The 22,413-nt window shown below is 48.3% G+C and overlaps 1 protein-coding gene across 3 annotated transcripts in view; it reads right to left on the minus strand.

The window, feature by feature from the left end:
- CABLES1 (Cdk5 and Abl enzyme substrate 1) overlaps positions 1-22,413 on the minus strand; it is a 107,004-nt gene that overhangs the window by 19,415 nt on the left and 65,176 nt on the right. For all 3 annotated transcript variants that reach the window (XM_082418691.1, XM_082418690.1, XM_082418692.1), the window contains 3 exons: positions 3,912-4,008; positions 2,025-2,181; positions 808-911 (listed from right to left, as the gene is read on the minus strand). In XM_082418691.1, coding sequence (XP_082274817.1) covers positions 808-911; positions 2,025-2,181; positions 3,912-4,008 — 358 coding nt within the window. The remainder of the gene's footprint in view (positions 1-807; positions 912-2,024; positions 2,182-3,911; positions 4,009-22,413) is intronic.

Raw genomic sequence — 22,413 nt, forward strand, 5'->3', positions numbered from 1 at the left:
CATCCTGGGTCGGTGTTCTCTACCTGATGGTGTGCGTGGCAGGCCTGGCGCGGTGGGTTTCTCTAAAAGCCCGGCTCCCACAATCCCACAGCAGCCCAGGCTCTGCCCACATCCAAGTCAGGACAAGTCTGCCCAGTGAAAGTACACAGGACCCTGTCAGGCCCCACTGGTGTCTGGAGAAACAGCGGCCAGAGTGGTGGGAAACGGTGGTCTGCCAAAAGCAGAAACCAAATTACACAAAGGGAAAGAGAGGAAGAGCCTGTGAAATAAAAACAGCAAGGAAAGGTTTTGCATTTAACACCCACATTGTCCTACTTTCACTTTCCCAGGAGATGATTCTGTCATCCAGAACCCAGTGCCAAATGTTTGCTCAGAGTGTGTGCGGAGGCCTACGGTCACCGAGGAACTCCAAACAGCTGAACTTGAACTCAGTGCTGCCAGTGATGGGGCATGATTGGTGATCCCCTACCTAGTGGGGTCCATGGACACCCTCAGAGGTGAAGCTGCACGCTGAGCTGGCAGCTTTCACGGCTGCCGGCAATCCAGCCTTCTCAAGCCCTCTGAAGTGGTGGTGTACCTGGGCCAGGTGGCCGGCAGAATCCTGGATGTGATGCTGGTCCTTCCCTGAGTGACCCACACTCGGCGGGGGGTGGGGGAGGTCCTCGAGAAGAACCAGGCAGAGCAGTGTTTGAACAAGCCCCCAACCCCAGGAAGAGCCACTGTCCGTTAGGATGAGCATGGCACCTCCAAGTTCTCCGAGGAGGCTGAGGGGGTCAGCTCCCCTGCCACCCCTCCGCCGCCACTCACCATGTACGAAGGAAAGATCAGAACTCGTTTGTGCTTGCCGCAAGGCCACTGGGGGTCATCCAGGAGATTCGGGTCATAGTCCATAAACTCTCCCGGGTCGCTACCTGAGGATCACACGCAAAATGATAACTAGGGCCCGGGACCTCCTGAAGCAGAAGTAGCCGGGTGAATGCCTGGCACAAAGTTAGACTGAAGACAGGGTGGCTTCAGGTCACTGAGCTCAGAGTCACATTGCTCGCTCTGACCGTCAGTAGGCGTCTCTGCACGCCCGTGAAGTGTACGCCCCGGCAGAGGGGTTCACCAAACACTTAACACACTCTCTGCCATTTTTTCCATTTAAAAAGATTATGTATTAATCTCCCTGACCCGGGAGAGCACAGAACCTCACGAGCATGAAAGATGCCGTGAACACTCACAGATTACAAAACGTGGCACGGAAAAGGCTCATTTTCTAAACGTGCAGATCAAATGAGCCTCAAGTTATTGCACGTGAGAAGCACGTTTGGTGTGAGTGGTTCCGGGTAGGCTATGTGGTCTGAATGAATGCAAACCAGAGCAGCCACCAGTGCAAACAGCAGTCAGTGACCAGGGGTGGCCGAACATCAGCACAGTGCTTCTGAACTCAGCACCTGGAGAGGCCTAAGGAGCTTCGTGTTCACCTGGAATTCCTCTGACAGTGGACATAATCCTGCCTCATAAAGCATTTTTCTGCCCGTGTGGATTCTCACAAAGGCTTGTACGGGCCAAGCTGGAAGCATCCAAGTCTCCCGTCAGCAGCCGAGTAAGCTCACCCACTGTGAGACTCACAAAGGAAGTTCTCACACCTGATGGTACGTTTATGGCCCAGTTATTTGAAGAAAGGCCAAACCTGAGCACTAGGAGAATGGAGGCAAGAACCAGGTATTTGGAGAGATGAGGAGCTGAGCGGTGGAGAGAAGCCGGGGAGTCTACCCATCTCTGCAAGGCGGCCTGGGCGTGTCTCCTCGTGGGAGCTCAGGGGCTGGCGACTGAGGCCTCTCATTTAAAGAGCTCGCCCCTGGGCAGGGTTGTGAGCCTGCCTGGCCTGAAATCCGGTTGCCCAAAAGTCCCGTCACCTGCGGGATGAGCTCACGCTCCAGGGCACCTGTCTCCCAATGTGCACAGGGAGACCCAATCCACACTGTCCACCAAGGCACCTCCAGCTGCAAGCCACCCAGACCAGCCAGGCCCCAGCTTACCTGTGTCAAGGCTCCCCTGGGCGCTGCTCGCCCGGCCGATGGAGAGGCTGCGGTGGCTCAGGGTACGGAGCTGGGAGAAGGAGGACATGGAGTCTAAGGTGTTTCTCCGCGCTCCAAAGGCATTCGTGGGTAACAGAAACTGGGTATAAGAAACAGTCTAAAAGGTGAAGACAAAAACGGGCCAGTGATTAACCCCGGGCAGTGTTAGGTTTGCGTTCTGACCAAGCAGTGTTGCCACGCCAAGTTCACGTCCATATTCTTATCGCTGCAATTCTAAAATCCAAGATCCGAAAAATGAAATGTGTTTTGGCACTCGTTTGTGCCAAAACCTAAACTGGACTGACTAGAGGCCATCTGTAGTTTTAATTTATCCCACTTGGCGTGAATATTCATGTTATGGGGCAGAGATATTAGTGTGTCTGATAACAAGGTACTATCGCAGAGGCTGCTAGGATGTTGTCTAACACAAGAGGCATACATCGTGGTACTTTTTCTAATCCACCAAGTGCAGAATTCTAGAATATCAGGTCCCAAGAGTCTCGGATAAGGGACTGTGCCCTCCCATGTTCCCCTGGCAGATGCTGTGTCTATGACGCTCATCTCACTTCATCCTCCTTCCTTCCTCTGTGAACACTCAACCTTCAGGAATGAAGAGGTAACACGTGTTTTTCTTTTCACCCACTTGGAGAAACACGGCTCATACACCCCGACACGTGAGCTCAAGGCCGATGTCATTTGGGCGCAGGGGTGACCAGCTGTTCTGCGGGAGGGGTGACGGGTAGGTCGTTTGCTGCCCCAGCAGCTTTACCTACAAGCAAACTACACTGGACGACTTCCCCAAAGACACCCTTGCGTCGTCTCCATAAACAGGCTTTGGGAGTGTTTACAAAGACCGCCTGGATCTGGCACAAAAAGGCCCAGTTCATATTTCAACCTTCCCTCCTTAGACTTCAACCTAGCAGCTCAGTGAATTGTGGATGAAAGTGGGATGTGACAGCCCCCTGCTCGGTAGTCACTCTCTCAGGCCGAGGGACTCAGCCTCTCAGGACCATGGGTAGCAAAAAACACTGTCTAGTAGTGGGATTGCTGCCTGCCGTCACCACCAGTTAATGCATGTTCAAACCACCCGCCACTCCATCCTGGAACATGCACCTGTGTGCACGCACGCACGTGTGTGTGTGTGTGTGTGTGTGTGTGATAAAGTAGTCTCCCCTTACCCACAATTTCAGTTACTCATGGTCCAAAAATATTAAATGGAAAATTCCAGAAATAGGCAATTCATAAGCTTTAAATTGTGCGCCATTCAGAGTAGTATGATGAAATCTAGCACTGTCCTGCCCGGGATGTGAATCATCCCTCTGTCCAGCTGATCCCATCCCTTAGTCACTGAGTAGCCATCTCGGTTATCAGATTGACTATCATGGTATCACAGGGCTTGTGTTCAAGTGACCCTTATTTTACTTGATAGTGGCCCCAAAGCACGAAAGGAGTGATGCTGGCAATTCGGATATTCTCTTACTGTGCCTAATTTATAAATTAAACTTTATTATTGGTATGCATGTATAGGGGAAAATATGGTATACATAGGGTTCTGTACCACCCAAGGTTTTAGGCATCCATGGGGGGGTCTTGGAACATATCCCCTGAGGATAAGAGCGGGTGACTGAACTGGTCAGGACCAGCATTAGTGGCGAAATAGCTGTGCTGCTATTTAACCCATGTGCACACCCGGGATCGGGGACAGCCTGGCGTCATGCACCCAGAAGCGTGTCCCACATTGGGTTACCCAGCACGAGCGCAGCTCGTGGTCCATCACACAGCCTCTGCTTCCTGACCCTTGTGGTGTCTGTCGAACAAGCTGGTGGCCTGGAAGCCAGGCAGCCTTACCTTCCCATCAGCGCCCAGCTCCACGCCTTCCAGGCCAATGATCTCTTTCAGGCTCACGGCTCCTGCTGACTGTCTCCCTCCATCCAATTTCAAATCCCTGGGGGGGGACAAGCCGAGGATAAAAACGGTTCTGTTCGCACCCAAAGGAGCCACGGAGATGTCTCCTGACGGGACACGACAGTCACACTCGCAAAAATGACAGAGAGCCTTGCCGGATGAGACCCTCTCTTTGTCCCTCCTTCTCAGCGACACTCTGTGGGTAGGCAGTTCTACCCACTTTGAAATAAACGAAATCCAATTGAACAGACAGCCTGAAGACGAGAGTCAGGCTCAGAAGCCAGTGAATTACCGATGTCCCTTCCCGCTCGGCAAGGCCATTGGCTCTTAGCTGGTCGGCTAACCGGAAGCCAGGGGGAGACCAGCTCTCCCTGCCACCCCCTTATTAGATGGGAGAGAGAAATTCTTACCCTAAACAGTTCTCAGCTTTAGTACTAGTAACGAAGGAATTAATGCCACAAGAGCCACCCCAGCTACCTTGCCAGGCCACTTAGACAATGATTATCTTTCTATAAAAGAATAATCTCCAGTGTTAACAGCAAGCATTTACAGAGCACTTCACAATTTACAAAGACTTTCACACATCCTCCATTTCATTCTTTAAAATCATCCTATCAGACAGGCATTGCAATTATTATCCTACTTTACAGATGAGAAAAAAAGAACCCAGAGCAGGGAAACAGCTCACCAAGGTCACCCTAATAGTGGGCTGTAGAGACCGGTTTTGCAACTAACGCTGTATCTTGTGCAGCACGTGGCCTCGGTCTGGCTGTGCCTCTGCTCGGGGGTAACTGCTCACATGTTCATGGACAATCCCCCTCCTTACAGCAGTTCTCAGACTTTCGCTGCATATTCGAATGACCTGGGATCTTTGACAAACTACAGGCTCAGAGACACTGCGGGTTCAGTTCCAGATCACCCCAATAATGCAAATATTGCAATAAGGCGAGTCACATGAATTTTTTTGGTCTCCCAGTGCTTATAAAAGTTATGTTTACATTATGCTGTAGTCCATTAAGCGTGAAATAGCATTATGTCTAAAAAACAACGTACATACTTTAATTTAAAAATATTACTAAAAAATGCTCACCATCATCTGACAAGGCAAGGTTGCCACAAACCTTCAATTTGTGAAAAAAAAACAAAAACAAAACGCAGTACCTGTGAAGCACAACAAAACGAGGTACGCCTGTACTGTGTCTGGCTTCCATCCCCAGACATTCATTCTGATTCAGCTGGACGCAGGTGGCAGGAGTTTTCAACGCTCCCCAGGTGATTCCAAATTGCAGCTACGTTTGGAAGCTCTCTCTTCCAGCTTGGCTCTACTACACAGTGCTTATCAGTCAAAGCTGCCCCAGCCTGGCAGTATCCTGCCGTGTGGCCTGGAGGGAGGCACCCCATTCAGGGGTGTCTCCGACAACCTCAGCAAGAATAAACAAAATGTAAAGGCAAGACTCTCCGGGCCAAAGGTGAAGGAATCATGGAAAGAGAGAAAGGGAGCCGGGTGAGAGGTGGGGAAGAGACAAGAGGCCGCCCCCTCCCACCTTCTAAGGAGGAAAAAAAAAAAGTATTCTCGCACTTTGTTGAGCAGTCATCCTTGTCTACGGGCATCCCATGCATGAACTGACTCCCTAATCCTATCTGATTAATGACAGTTTCCGTAAGAAACACCCAAGACCTGCATCTAGTAAGTACGATATTTTCTAAGGTAGTCTCCTTGGGAGGCCAAGGTCGTGTCAAGCTCAGGATTTCTCTGGAGCCCCTTTTGGAATCAACACTAACGTCAGGCAGAAAACAACAACAACAACAAAAAACAACCAACCCATCCCAGTCTTCAAACTTTATATGTATATATACAGTGCATGTGTATGTATGTGTGTTTGGGTGTGTATTTATAATATTTTTTAAAACCTTGAACACTTACTACTTGAATCAGTGTCCCCCCACCCCAATTGACCAGATTTCACTGTACATGACTTCAGGTACTTCCGAACATCAAACTTACCCCTTAAGGACAACACAGAACAGCACAGTAACCCACAGAATTGCAAATACTTCGTTAGGAGGTGCAAATCACCCCCTCGAGAGCCCCTAAAATGTTCTGAGCAACAGAAGTGCTCTCGGGATGTGTCTGAGTTCTCCCGCAGGGGCCTCCTCTGCTGGGGCCACACACACCGAGGGCTCTGAGGTCCAGGCTGATGTGAGTCATATCACTTTATGAATATGCCATGCCAACAGAGACACCTGTTTTCCAGTTATTGGCCTCAAATCCAAAACTGGAAGGACCAGGTGGGCTGGAGCAGAGCAGGGCTCAGCAAGACCGCCAGAACCTCAGGACCTCAGGTACCCAGAGACCACGTGCCCAGCTGACTCACCTCCTACATGAGCCATCGGGGCAGCTCTCAAAAGACTTCCTCAAGCAATTAAGGACGGAGACGATGACCGCACCAGGGCAACTAACAAAGGGAAATGCCTTCAGAGCAAGAACCCGAACAAGACATGGAGGCAAAAATAGCAGTGGTGGGAAAGGATGGAGAGGCCCAATGGCGGAAGACCAGGGGCTGAGCTGGTACAAAGAAGCAGAGCCTGATATTTAGTTAAAGGACACACGACGTGCTTCTGCGGACTTACTGCTTTTCCAAAGCCTAAACCAGCAAGCACGTGCCTCAAATTCCCAGCTCCCAAAGAACTGTCTCCTTGTTTCCACTTCACCCAGATGGAGAACATTATTTAGGACTGAAACTAATACAAAAGCAGGGAATATCTTTATGGGATGAGAAGACCAAAAGAAATAAGGAGTATTTAAATAGGCCCCTATTAAGAGTGCTCCTGTTGAAAAAGAATAGATACATGCATATGTATAACTGAATCACCTTGCTGTACACCTGAAACTAATACAATATTGTTAGACAACTATGCTCCAATACAAAATACAAATTAAAAAAAAAAGAGCGCTCCTGGATGGAGAGCTGGCTACAGGCAGGTACAGAGTCTGTATCCTGTCTACTTGGTGTCTGATGTGTGAAGATGCTTAAAGAAGTGCTTACTGAACGGAGCTAGTCTGACTCTTTGCTGGTTCATAAAGACGGCACAGAAGGTGGGTGTTTTTCCATCGTGCCCCTTTGCATCTGTCTCAATTTGCTCCCAGGCTCACTGCTTCCCTGGGGCAGCTCTGCCTTTGCCTTCGCCAGCTGGCCCCTCGATACTGGATGCACACATCCCACTTCGCAGAACCAAACCAGCCACCTTCACTCCACACTCTTCTTCTTCACTCCTCCCCCGTGGCAAATGGAGCCATAACAAAAGTTATACTTTTTGTGCACACATGAAATGCAAGACTCCTCTCCATGAGATAAACCCCAAGTCCCATTTAAAGGAACAGGGATTCTTAGACTGTCCAAGCACCTCCTGGACACTTTGGACCACACGGAAGAGAAAGCGTGACGGGCAAAACTCCACTACCCCTGACCGCGGGCACCCATCCTTCGAGAATTACTGTGCCCTTCTGCTTATCGCAGCCACCCTTCCCGCTGGCGCTTCACTTGTATCTTTCTACTTTCTAAATAACTACGGCATGCTGAGAAAGAAAATAAGCCAGGAGGATAGTGCATCCACCCTCACCGGCTACTGAGAAAACACACACTGCTCATTATAATCCAACAGAAACTCCCCCAGTGAGGGAATCTCCTCCATCTGAGCCGTCCTGCAGGGCATCCACGAGCCACATGTGGCAACGGAGCACTTGCAGTGTGACCAGTTGACTGAGAAACTGAATTGTTAATTTGGGGTAATTTTAGTTAAAATTTAAATAGCCACATGTGGCTACCGTACTGGACTAATAAGTCAGCCTTTTTGCAGTGGCCTGGCCACTTTCTGCCCATTGGCTCTGGGGATGTCTCCATCCCAGGCCCCAGCTCACAGAAGAGACCCAGAGTGGGTGGGGGGACAGAAGCAGGGCCCTGTGGATGGAGCCAGAGCACACCAATGAACAGTGAGCAACGGTGCTCCCCAAGTTCACAGCATTCCAGGTCCTTTGTGCACCCTGGAGGGGAGAAGGGGGTGCCCAGTGATAATTAAGTCTGAATTTCCCTCCAGCCTTGCAGAAGGGAGTTTATATGATTTATATTACATAAACTAAAAAAAAAAAAAATGCTACATTTCTTGTACACCAAAGCTGGTGCACCTGTATTGGCTACACTCACATTTCAGAAACTTCACTGACCTGGTTATAAATATAACTGCTCTAGAAAATGGACTGCTTTGTGGTGGCAGTTGAGGGCACACTTTTCCATTTTTTCTGCCTCAGATTCAGGAAGAGGTTGTTACTAACTTCGGGGCTGCCGTTTTGGCGGCATTGAATTAAGAGTGCCCACGTACACACATCCACTTACACAGCTATGTGTGCTCGGAAAATGAAACACATCAAATCTAGTTCCATAATGTTGGTCTCTTTTAACAGCTTTTGAATTGTATATATTGAGACTCTTAGGATATTAAAAAATACTTCTTTCAAAAGAGACTGACAAACTTCTCGAGGTGCCTTAGCTAAGTGCTCTCATAAGAGTTGCTGAAACGTATACAGTTGGCCCTCCGTATCCGCAGGTTCTGCATCCATGGAGTCAACCAACCTTGGATCAAAAACATTTGGAAAAAAATTCCAGAAAGTTCCAAAAAGCAAAACTTGTATTTGCCCTATGCTGGCAACTATTGACATAGCATTTACATTGTATTAGGTAGTCTAAGTAACCTAGAGATGATTCAAAGTATGCAAGAGGATGTGTGTAGGTTATATACAAATACTATGCCATTTTATATAAGGGACTGGAGCATCTGTGGATTCTGGTTCCACCGGGGGTCCTGGAACCAACTCCCCGTGGATACTGAGGGATGACTACATAAATAAGAACCATATGAAATTGCTGTCGTCTGTGTGACTTACATAAACTGTAACTTCACATCGTGACACCTAATTTACAGACAAAGTAACTGCTCAGGACTTACATGTAAGTGTAAAGCAAGCAAAAGACCTGTGGTCCTTGATGCCCCACTGTTTTGGGAGCCAAGGGATGAAGTCAACCACAGAAGGGAATTCTGAATGGTGCTGCTGGTTCACCCAAAGAGAGTCGCCAGTGAAAAAAGAATTAAGCAGAAGTTCCAGAGGAGTAGTGATAAAACCTTGATGTTTTCTAAGATGATCCTTTTGAATTCTCATTAAAATGGTGTATGAAAATAGAAATATCTCTTTGGCTCAAATGCCAGCATTAACCCTCCAGTACCAAGAGGTTGAGCTGGATAACAGAACTGCAGCTGAAAGTAATTAAAAGCAAACTGAAGTTGGACTTTTCTATTTCTTTGAAAAGCCAAGAAGATTATCTTTTCCCAGATACCTCTAGAGTTCAAATATTAATTTATTTACGTTCTACCTCCTTCTGAAAATGGAATGAAGGCAAGTTCAAACACCAGATGTGGATATTGTCCAAAACTGTATGCATTAAGGTTTAAATGCTGTAGCTTGCACTCAGAGACAAACATGGTCAGTCAGATCATAGGAGAAAATCTCATTTGGGCAGATGCACTAACAGACCACTAGTTAAGAAACTGGACAATGCAAAGGCCTGATTCCTTCTCTTCCACAGGCCTGGGTGATGCTACGGCTCTGACTTATTTAGGTACAAGAGCTCATTTCTCATTCTATTCAAGTCTGTTAACTTTTGCAGAGGCTGTAGGCAACAAACATGCTTTGAAAACGCAGCTCAAAGATTTTTTTTACAACATGTGGCCGATGGGTTGGGGAGTGGATGGCAGCGGTTCAAGGGGGGATGGGGGAGGGGCTCTCAGAAGACTGGGGGGAGATTAAAACAGAAGATGAAAACGCATTTGGGGACACAGCCAGTCAGCAGTTGTACCCTTAAGCAAGGAGCAGAAATGTAGGTTGGTTCTTTCTGGGGGTGTAAACCCATCCTTCACAGGACAGCACTGGAAGTCATTTAATGCAGCTCTCCTGAAAGCCTGTAGCTTCATGGCTGGAAACCCCCTGGACCTCTTAGTTTTGGCTCCCACGGCATAAAGTGAATGTACATGATTTCACAGTTGTGAAGTCATCCGGTCCGAGCAGATGGCCAGTCTAGATATCCTGGTGCCCAAAAGGGGTTACCCAGGTCGCTATTCATCACACAATGGCCAACTCCTGATTTCATCTCGTGTAATAGGCAAAATGATCTTTCGTTTCCTTTTTTTAAATCTCACCGAGCCATAATGCATGGAACTGATCAAATAAGATTCCCTATGAGATAACAAGAAATTCAAGCTAAGGCCCTTTCCTTAGGGAGCAATGAACCAAAATTCCTCTTACTTAAAAAAGAAAAAAAAAAGAGATTTAAATACTTAACACCTGGGAAGTAGATGGAACAAGTGTGTGTGTGATCAATTAACTAGTTTCCAGGGCTTTCTGCTTCCAAGGTGGGGATGGCCTGGCTTGTGTCTCTGATCATTCCTCTCATGGAGCCCCGAAGTCAAGACCTTGGAATGCCAGCCCGGAGCTAAACCGGGCACTTGCTCTTTAAAGAACCACAATAGGTTGAGCACTTTGATGTGTAAATAATGTAAAAGCCAGTTAATTGGGATTGACACATATACACTAATATGTATAAAATAGATAACTAATGAGAACCTGCTGTATAAAAAAATAAATAAAATAAAATTCAAAAATTCAAAAAAAAAAAAAAAGCCAGTTAAATATTAACAGGATTTCTGGGTCCTAAAAAAGAAAAAAATGAGAGATTTGCTGTAAAGAAAGCAAAGCTTGAAAGCTGGATTAGGAAAGAAAATACCACTTGTGAGCTCATTTTAATTAAGAGATCATACATCCACTGGAACTCAACCACACAGCATTTATCATAGTCTAAGTGGTCCTAATTGTCGCTTCTTCAGATACCGTACAGCTGCCATCTTGGATTGGGTCTGCTTCCTTGTATCAGAGCAGAGCATTATAATATCACAGTTCAGTCGATGGAACAAGGCCCAGGAATGACAGGAAAAAGTGAAATCCAAGCAGCTTTCAGTCCAGCAGAAGTCCAGCCCCTCACACACTCAGCACTTCATTGATAAACCACCCCTCTACCCCCCTTCGGTAACTGGCAGACCATGAAGGGACCGTGATACAGCTTACACCAAAATCTTTGTCTAAAGGCAGCTCCTATAAACAGCGGGGTAATAGCATGATTCATCCATGAGCTCATTCCTGAATCTGTCTCTGGGTGGAAATATGCTTGGTGTGAGGAAAGAAACACGATTTGTGAATGTGCAATTTTCCACAACGAAAAGAGATGTTTTTGGGGAAAATGGGTGGGGAGGAAGGGGGGGGGGGATGGGCTGGGAGCCAGGCAGGCAGCATTTAGGCCTAGAGGCCCTCTCTAAAAATAGAAGAAGCTGTTCTCTGTGTCACTAAATGATCAGCTCAGGAAATGGACTCAAGAGGATGACCTCATCTGAAATGCCCCAATGCCAGAAAGCTAAGGACATAAACACCATGTGGAGGCTGCTATTTTAAAACACGCCCCCTGAGCTACCTTGTGCTCCACTGGGACGCCATTTTCTTCATCACACGGTCTCTGATGTGTTTATAATAAAACTGACCCAGTGACTTTCAATCAGGTGTGGTTATCTGAGTGGGTCTGTACCCACACACGTCTCAGAAACTGTTTCTTGCTGAAATCACTAGCTTGGTTATTTTACATAGCCCCGAATCACAGGTTAACTGGGTTCATTCCTAATTCCTTTTGTTTGCATCCGTACATACAGAAATGCCTACTGATGTCCATATGTTTCAGGAAATAAGAGCATGTGGGCACCCACGTCACTCCCCTTATGCACAGTCCTGGGGCTGGTCCTCAATACGATGCCTGCATCTCCCCCTCAGCAGTGGGCTGTTATCCCAAAGCTTACGAGTCGGCCCTCTGGAACTCAGAATGCACTTCCCACTGACACGATGTTATAAATGGCCATTAGCCCACACAATGCCCTTTTGGCCTACAATGTAACTGAACCAGCCCAAGAGTACCAGCAAGAGCTGTGGTTGCAGGAGCAGCAGGTCAGAGGGGGTAAGAGGGCGAAGAAATAAGAGAAAGTTGGGTTTGTCTCGTGGTTTCCCGGTTTGGGGCTGACCCTCCATAACATTTTTTTTTTTTTTTAAATTTATTCTTGGCTGTGTTGGGTCTTCGTTTCTGTGCGAGGGCTTTCTCTAGTTGCGGCAAGCGGGGGCCACTCTTCATCGCGGTGCGCGGGCCTCTCACTATCACGGCCTCTCTTGTTGTGGAGCACAGGCTCCAGGCGCGCAGGCTCAGTACTTATGGCTCATGGGCCCAGTTGCTCCGCGGCATGTGGGATCTTCCCAGACCAGGGCTCGAACCCGTGTCCCCTGCATCGGCAGGCGGATTCTCAACCACTGCGCCACCAGGGAAGCCCCATAACATTTTAAAAGAGGTCAAGTTTGCCTTATTTCCACCTCCCTCTCTGAGCCTCCTTTTCCTTCTCAGGATCCTTCCTTCCAAGCTGTTCCTATTTTTTCACAATTTCCTCTCGCTCTCTCTACTTCTGAACTCATAGATTCCTTTACAGCTCCCAGATTTTCCACTCCTGGTCCCATGGTGATGGCACAGCAGCCCAGAGGATGGGGTGAGGGCTAAGGAGCAGGAGAAGGGGCAGTGGTCTTAGAGGTGTGGATGACCTGTTGATCAAGTGGGGTTTGCCTACTTAGGAAAGTCGAGCATCTTGCTTGCAATCCATTTCATAAGTGGAGGGTCGCCAAGCCAAACCACAAATCCACGCTAGAAAAGAGAAGGCAATGACTAATGTGGATAAAAGGCAACGAGACTCAGACAGGCCTTGGCAACTGGTTGAGAGAAGAGGAGCTGGTTTAAGGCTGGGACTCTTCCCAGAAAATGGCATAATTTACAAGCTTAATCTGAGAAGAGTGTTTACAGCTATGGAGGGTTTGATGTTTCAGTTATAGTGAAAAAGGCAGGCAACATCTGTTCCTCTTCTCAGCAACCAGCTTCTAATAGCTTGTTTTGAAAGGTGGGATTTGGCAGGGCCTCTTAGCACTAGCAAGAAAGATCAAAACAAAACAATCATCTTGTCATATTCCCTATAAGCCCATGCACTAGGGGGAAAAAAAAGACTGGAAGGAAATAGACCAAAATGTTAATGATGCCTTTGAGGTGAGCCTCAGTAATTTTTAGCCTTCCTTTTATTTTTATGTACTTTCCCGATTTTTAAAAATAAGCATGTACCATTGAGGAAAACAACGTAAAGACCAAGTAAAAAAGCAGAGCTGCAGATGAATCCCTTTTGTTTGTAGAAACACTCACTGGCTACCTCACTATGAACAGGATTGAGATTTGCCATGTTGGGGCACATCTAGAAAGACTGCTCAAGTAGCTCTGTGTTACCAAATGTTACCAAAGTTAACATTTAATGAGTATCTACTAACAGGCTGGCCGGGTTCTCTGAGTGTTCATACCTAATTTTCCAGTTAATGTTCTCAGAACTCTGAGGTTGACATTATAGCCGATTTTATAGGTGAGTAAGCCTGGGACCAGAAAGGTTAGTTAATTTGCTGGGACCAAGGATCCTGTCCGAACCAGCTCTCTCCCATGCCGATGGCTCCTGGCTTCAGGGATGGATAAGGGCTGTGGTTTCACTGATGGGGCCATGAGGGACAGAGTGGACATGAGTGGGCTTCTCGTCCCCACTCCCACTTTTCTGGAATAACTCTGATGTTAGGGGTTTTATTTACTGGTGTTCTGTGTAAACCTGTGTCAGAAGAATGGTTTTTTTCAGGGAAAAAAGAAAAAGTCTGCAAACCACAGGACTAGACAGTCTCCGAGGTCCTTCTCGCTCTAAAAGTCTGTCTTCGGATCTGAAGAGCGCTCCCTGTCAATGAGCTCACGTGAACGGGCGTTAGCTGGCAAATGGTCCATGCCACATGTCCTTTAACGAATTAGCTGGGAGACACCCCGAGAAGAAGTTGCGATGCCCTTACATCCAGCAAGGACTTCCACGCCCTCGGAAGTAGCTTCTGCTCATCCAGCTCAGCCAGTAGGCCTGCTGTTTTGAAAGGCAATCCATCCCTGGTAATGATTCGTGGGACTGTGGGCTCAAGTGCTGTTTATTTGACAGGAGTGAGCACAGCCTGTAGCCCGTCTTCAATCTAAGCGTGCCAGTAAATCCCAGCATCTTCCCGACACGTGCACCCGAGCACAGATGGCCACACGGGGCCACAGAAAGGGCAGGGCAGTGAGGACCAGGTTGTGCACGTGCGTGCGCGTGGGTGGTGGTGAGAAGGACCAAGGCAGAGGCTTCGGTTCACCCCCCAGACATGGAGAGGGGCTCCAGTGACGGGATGAAGGTCCCCCCTCCCCCCAGCACTGACCTGGGAAAACGGCCCTCTAACGCTACGCTAGATTCAATCCGAAGTGTGTCCCTTGCCATAAGCGAAAGCAGGAAACGTGAAAGGAAAATCACGTGTCGCTCTGCTCACAATGGGGCTGTTACTTACACTGTGATCACATGATGCCGGTTCCGAGACGTTCTGGCAACCTGAGTTGGCTGAGGGCCGGGTAAGCCAGCCGCTGAAAGCCAGGGAACTCCGAGGTTGGCAGAGACTGTAGAAGCCAGGCGTGACCTCAGCAAAAGGCCTCGGCGCTCTGGGGTTTAACGTGCAGGGTGCAGCATCTGTGAGTGACTCTGAAGGAGCACCGCGTGCCCGGCTGGTGGTGCCGTCCAGGCTGTGAGGCGGACGTGGGAGAGACACCTGGCGAGGCAGGTCGGGCTGGGGGACCTTGATGGGGCTCGGCACCTGCACGCGGGTGCAGCTGGAAGCCCTCTGTTGTCGTCACCGGGCTTAGCAGCTTTCACTGAGGGTGTGACAGTTACTCGCAGGGAAGCAGGGCCCTGAGGTCCATGTCAGAGCACCCTTGCTATAGCACCGCCCAGGGCCTCCCTCCTGACTGCCCAGCACCACTTCTACGGAGATGCCGCAGGGGCGAGGTGCCGGGCTGAGGGCCCCTGAGAAACAGCCCTTGCTCCTGCTGACGCAGAGGGCGTGGCCGTCACTTGCTGGGGCAGTGATGCATCTTCATAAAACTAGCCGCTTTTAATAGCCTGGGGACAGTCCTCAGAAACACCACTTCTCCTCATTCGTTCAACAAGCTTAACAGGAAGGAGTACTGTGCACTGAGCACTGTGGAGACGGCTGTTGGACTAAGACAGAGTCACGCCCTCAGGGGGGTGAGGACAAGCTACAAAGAGGTTAAACACATGTGTGAGCGCTACGACAGGCCTAAGCGAAGGCCCCACAGAACATGAGTGGACTCCTGCGGGGCCTGGGAGGGGGGGCGGTAGGACCTGGGGAGGGGTGCCTGAGCAAGCGGCCTGGAGGAGAGGGCCGGGTTTGGTCCCGGCTGGAGGGCCGCAGGTTGGTGGTGCTGCTTGCGGCTGAGCTCAGAGTCCTGGGGTTTAGTTATCCATGGAGTCTGATTAGAACGTGTCTCCTTTCAGGGAGGCGTGGTGCGGGGAGGGAGGGGACCCCCTGAGGACCCTTCCTGTGGACCCTCGCCTCCCGGAGGGCTCCCTCCCAGGGCTGATGCTGGGTTGGGGGTTGGACTCCCTTGGTGGCCTCCCCAGGTCCAGTTCGGGGGCAGGTGGATTCTGCAGGGAGTCACGGTGGCAGAGCCCAAGGCTGGCTCACAAGTCCCAGGAGGGCTGAAAACTGCATTTCCCATACCCCCGCGGGTGACCCAGGTTCTGGCATGGGAGTACTCAGTGAAGCCGGGAGACAGAAGTGAGTAAGACACGGGGAGATCAGGGCGTCTGTCGGGCATCGGGTGGAGGCATCAACGGCAGCGTTTCCACAGGAGGAGCCCCGGACTGGGCTGCATGTTTGTCCCGGCTGCACGGCCGCCCACTGGGTTGTTCCTGGGTGTCCATACTGGTTTCTCTGTCATTCCTGGACATTCTGTGAACTATCCTAACTCCGCTCCCTCCCACCCCAACCGTCAGCGAGGATCCTGCTGTCTGAGTGTACCCGACCCTGCGCTCTGCCCCTCCATGCCCATCACCGCCCCTGTGGGTTCAGGCAACAGGCACGACTCTGAAATCCTAAAGCGAAAGAGCGGCGACAAAGGATAGTGATTAAAAGCATCTTATTTCATCTAATGGAAGACTTCCTGAAGTGCTGTGCGTGAGCAAACTCTGTAGATCCAACGCTATTTTAAGAAATAAAATAAGAAAGCTTATTAAGAAGGAAACAAAGCTCTTAATCGTCAAAAGCCCTGTCACCAAGCCTTTTGTAAAGTGAAGACATATCTGGTGCTGCGAATAATAATCCTCTAATGTAACTGTTCGGCACAGTTTCTCAAAGAGAAGCCTTTTCTATGCATAGTATGAAGACAGTAGAAGACCCTTACCTGTCCCGGAACTGCTTCCTGGTGGTGCCTGTGGGGTGACCCGGGCATGGCTGCGAAGGTTTGGGGAGACGTGAGCCAGCAGCCCATCAAGGTCGCAAGCCAGTGACGCCCACACACGGCCCAGGTGTCTGCACAGTGTCGACACCTGGAGAACATGCCTATACCCCCTGCCCCGCACCCCGCCATATGCCTTCCTGTTCTACAGTTGACAAATACCCAGGTGGGAGAATTACACAGATGACTTTCCACCCAAGACGCCACCCAGAGATGCCTGGGGTTTGCCCTTGGAGGAGCCCAGGCTGCAGTGTAAATGGGCACCCTCCAAAGCCACCACCCAGCACCATGGCCACCGGGTCCCCAGGAGGTGGCCCTCCCGCGGCACATGACAGAGCTCCACGTCACCCAGTGCTCATCTGTCAGCCAGTGAAGCCCGCGTGTCACTGGTCCTGAGCCAGCAAGCCCAGCCCCAAAGCAGAGATGCTGCAGGGAATCCACTGGGCATTAGCGCTTTCGGGACGGCCTCTGGGGGGTCAGCTGGCCCCAGAGCAGCACCTGCAGCCAGCCTGCCTGCCCCACCTCCTCCCTCTGCTGCTGCAGCCATGTTTCCCTCTGCCCCAGACTCTGCACCTGTAAAATGATAACTGGAGAATCTGCCTTCTGAGGTTGTTGTGGAAATTAAATGAGCAAATGTTTATAAAGCTCTCAGAACAGTGCCGGGAACACTGGAAGCATTATTTACCTTTCAGCTTATGTTATTACCTGCATTTGTCATGTTCACGCAATATTTGACTACACAATCAGCTAATCCTAAGGAAATACGCTCTTTCCTCCGATAGCTGTATCTGTAAATCAAGGCAGGGAAGAACAGTTTGGAGACTGCTGTAGTTGGTAAGCAATCAGAGGGGTCTGCTTCAAGCAGAAGCTCTGGAAATCGCTTTGTGAATAAGCCTATTGTCAGCTTTGTATAAATCTGGTAGCATGCAAAATGACTCCAAACATTTCACATTGTTCTCAACTCTGGGTTGCTTTAGTATCTGTCCTTTTAGCCCGTACCAGAATAGAATGTACCAAATAAGACTGCAGAACGTCACTAGATCTGTACATTTAAAAAACTGCACAGAGAATAATTATTCAGATGTGAGGTCTAAAAGCAGCTGATGGCTGGTGGATGGGCAACGTGAACAGTATGTTTCATTCATAAACTCCTTGTTCAGCCAGACTTAACAGCTTCCACATTAGCAAAGCGGACGAGGATGCGAACACAGAGGCAAGCATTCTGAGCTGGCAGGATCTTTGGAGAGTGTAGTCAAACCTCACCATTGGACAGTGAGGGAACCGAGACCCCAGGGAAGGCTGGGTGGTGGGTCTGTGACAGTGACATCCCAGGACCAGGCCTCTCAGCACAGCTCCCTTCTTTCTGTCCCCACTCCCTCCCCCTCCCCTCACTACACAGGCCTGAACCCTGCAGTGTCCTCAGCAGTGGGATTCCAGCTGGGATGGCGCTTTATGGAATTCTCTCAACAGGTCAGGCATTATGGAGACCCTGCCCGGAAGTTCATGAGCCAGAGTGTCCTCGAACATCCTTGGAAGTCAATGCTGAGGCTGGAATATCCTTCTCCACCTCTCCGACACCTCACACTTGCAATCTAGCTGAAGCGCCCCCTTCTGTGGGGAGCACTCCCCGATCCCTCTGTCCGAATTCACTCAACTCTTCCCTCTGTGCTCCAGCTGCACATTGCGTAGGACTCAACTGTTTGCTCTTTGGCTTGACGGCTAGTTTGTTTACCCGCTTGTTTCTGTCTCCTACCATTAGACGGTGAGCTCTATGGGAAAAGAGGCATTTTCTTGTTCACCACTGTATCCCTGGATACTGCCTAGAACACAGTAGGTTCAACAGACTTCGTGCGGTGAATGAATGAAGTCTGCTGTGCAGTGTTAGCACCTGAATGTCTACGTGGAAGGCAGGCAGGGATGGCAATGTACTTGGAGGGGTAGGCGGGGCTGAAGAGACTTTACAGAGCAAACATCTGGCTTTTACTGAAGATTGTAGATTTATTGTAAATGTGGATGTTGATCAAGATTTGGGGGCAAAGCGCTCTCTAGTGCCTCTTTGAGGCTCCCCAGTTGTCTTGGTCTGGCCGTTCACATGTCTGGCTTCCTTGTTCAATAATAAGCTCCTGGAGAACAGGTCTTACTCACCCCTGCACCCTCCCAGCCTCCAGCAGGGCCTCACACTCACTAGGGGCAGAAGAAATGACCAAATGCATGAATGCAAGAATGAATGGTAAAACCTCTCCTAACACTGTCCTGTCCGCTTTAGTCACCTGATGTTGGGAGCCAAAATAAGTATTCAGTTCAGTTTAAAGCCAAGAACAAAGCTTTGGGGTCGGGGTCGGGGGGGAGGGTGAACCAAGATATGAGGGCAGGACTTGGGAAGCTCCAGCACAGCACAAGAAGCCAGAAAACAAAACCGGAAAGAGATAAGGCCATCCTGATAGATGCTTTCCATGTAAGGGAGGTTCAAGTACACAGTGGATGAACTCTTGAGTTTCCTGTTTTTAAAACTTTCTTACAGTGAAGTTGGAACTGTACATTGTCCCGTTCAGCGGGGGGTTTGTGCTTGTCTGGAATAATCCGGCACATGCGAACTAGTCCACATGCGTGTGTAAGGACAACGGAAACACGGGAGCTGGAAACCACAATGTCAGCAGGCCGGGGTGGCCGGAGTCCTGGGCTCTGGCGCTGCTGGGTTTGCTGGCGGTGTGAGTGAGTCTCATCCCCCCGCGGCCCCAGGGGCCTGAGCTATGATGCATGGAGGCCATACCATGTCATCTCTAGAGCCCTTTCCAGCCCTGAAATTCTAAGACTCATGTCCTGGCCACAGAGAGAACTTTAGCATAAAAGCAAAGGAATTTTCCACAGTGGAAAAGGCATTAGTTACTATGCACACAGACTATCGTACTTTAAAATATATATGTGTATAATTTACTAGGATAAATATTTTTTATTATTTGAACACAGCTGTTTCCCAATAATTAGTTTGAAAAAATCATAATTATGATGCGGCAGACATTCATAAATAGGATGTCTGCTCATCAAAAAAATTTAAAAAGCAGAATGCTTTTTTTTTTTTTACATTTTAAAAATTGAAGTATAGTTCATTTACAATGTTGTGTTAGCTTCAGGTATACAGCAAAGTGATTCAGTTATATATAAATATATATATATATATTCTTTTCCCAATTCTCTTCCATTATAGGTTATTACAAGACGTTGAACATAGTTCCCTGTGCTATACAGTAGGTCTTTGTTGTTTATCTATTTGATACGTAAGCAGAATGCTTCTTAACCCTGCCTCTAATTTACAGTATTTTGAATTCTGTTCAGAGTTTCTTATGTGAGAACTTAAGGAGGATATGCTACAGAAATAGGCATGCTCTTTCCTCTGTTAGGTATTATGCAGGACCCGATTATGTGTTTTATTACAGAAAATTAACCCTTCTGCACCATGGTTTCCTCATCTACAAAATTTGAAGAACTAGTGTGTTTGAGTTTATTCATGTCTAGGATGTAAAAGGTTATGTCCTGTGATCCCACACACTGGTTTTGCTTCTCTATCTGGAGCCATCGGGCAGAATAGCTGACACATCCTATGATATATCCTCCTGAAACTCACGAGGGCTTCCCAGCAGTGGGGAGGAGACCTGGGCTCTGACAGGCCCCGTTTCCCCGCATCCCGGCTGCCAGCTAGCACTTCCCTGAGGTGTTCAAAATGTGGAGGGCCTCTTATTTCCATAAGGATATCAAACAGAGATACTCTGGGTGATCTCTTCCTAGGTAATTTAAGTTACAACGCATCCCTATGGGCTTTGCATAAAATGCAGTGATCTTCAAATTAACGGCACAGGTAGTAACCTTCCATCCTCGTTCTAGAGAGGACCAAGCACAGGCTCACAGAAGGTAAGTGATTTGCCCAAGTGAAAACTGTAAGTCTCTAAGTTCTCCACATGAAGCCCCGCATTTCTTTTGCTGTAAGAAATCCAGGGACCCCACCTGCCTCTCTGTGCCAGGCGCTGTGCTGGATCCCAGGCACCCAGCGAGCCTCAGTTAACTTCTGGGAGGCGGTTATCATAAAAGCCCCACTGCACAGACGGGTTTCTGTGAATACAGAGTTTGTCTCACCTGTTGGCCAGAGAGAGTCACAGGATGCCCTAGGCTGGACAGACTCAGGTTCAAATTCCCGTTCTGACAAAATATATAAAGAACTCATACAATCCAACCACAAAAAAAAAAAACCTGATTAAAATGGGCAGAGGATATGAATAGACATTTTCCCAAAGACACACAGATGGCCAACAGGCACATGAAAAGATGCTCAACATCACTAATTACTAGGGAAATGCAAATCAAAAGCAAAATGAGATATCACCTCATACCTGTTAGAACAGCTATTATCAAAAATACAAGGAATAACAAACGTTGGAGAGGATTGGAGAAGAGAGAACCCTTGCCTTTTCCACTGTTGGTGGAAATGTAAACTGATGCAGCCACCATGGAAAACTGTATGGAGGTTCCTAAAAAAAATTAAGAATAGAACTACCATATGACCCAGCAATTACACTTCTGGGTATTATCTGAAGAACATGAAAATGTTAATTCAAAAAGATATATGCACTCCTATGTTCACTGCAGCATTACGTATAATAGCCAAGATATGGAAGCAACCTAAATGTCCAATGATGGACGAATGGATAAAGATGTGGCACATAAATGCGCGTGCGCGCACACACGAATACTATTCAGTCATAAAAAACCCTGTGATTTGTGACAACGTGAATGAACCTTGAAGTTATTATGCCAAGTGAAATAAGTCAGATGGAGAAAGACAAATATCATATGACTTCATTCATATGTGGAATCAAAACGAAACAAAATAAAACAAAAACAAACTCATAGCTACAGAGATCAGACTAGTGGTTACCAGAGGAGGAGGTGGTTGGGGGGTGATTGAAATGGGTAAAGGGGGTGAAATGTACGGATGGCGACTAGACTCACGGGGATGATCACTCAGACACTGAACTGTAATGCTGCACACCTGAAATTTATTTTTTAAAAATTCCCATTCTGGCCCAAAGTTGATGTTTGAGACGTTAAGTTTTGAGGATCAGTGGTTTTACCTATAAAATGGAGATAAGCACTTGGATACCATAGTGAGGGGACCCCAGGACTTGGAAATAAGATCATCTTTCAAGAATGAAACTCACACGAACACTTCAAAGATGAAAATATGGAGAAGCCAGATTGTGTTAAAGAAACAGAATGAGTCCTTGGATAGGAAGACATGGCAGTCACCTGACTGAATACTCTTAGCCATTATTAAAGGTGGTTATTAATCATATGTGAATTTTTTATGTGCCTTCCCTCTTGGCTGTAAGTTCCAGGAGGGCAGGAACCAGATCCATCTTTCCCTACCTTTACCTCCAGGACCTAGTCACACAGTAAGCCCTCAATAAATGAATAAATGGAACATAGCTAAGGACAGAATACGTTCATCAGAAAGGTGAGCAAGGAAAGCCCAGAAAAATAAGGCTGGCACCACAGTGTGCAGGCAGGTCCTTGCTGTGAGAAGATGTACTTGCAGACAGACTGATGATTCAGATCTCCTGCAAGTGCACTTACAGGCTAGTCACACTCAAACATTCTGAGCCCTGGGGCCATTACTTGTAATTAGATCAATGAACTGGCCTTCTGGGTCACACATAGGTCTGTGAGCTGGTACAAGCTACTGACCCAAGAAATAAGCCTGCTCTCAGGGGTGGCCAGATCCAGGACCACAGCAGGTTGAAAAGATAAAGAAAACCTTTCTTTTTTCCCCTCTACTCAGTAGAGTAGAAGTCTCTTAAGGGCAGCCCGCTGGCCACACCCAGATGGTCCTACAAACCTCAGAGCTCAGGATTTGCTGTTACATTTTTTAGAGC

Source organism: Balaenoptera physalus (genome assembly GCF_965194825.1).
Source record: "Balaenoptera physalus genome assembly, chromosome: 12".
NCBI classification, from domain to species: Eukaryota; Metazoa; Chordata; class Mammalia; order Artiodactyla; family Balaenopteridae; genus Balaenoptera; species Balaenoptera physalus.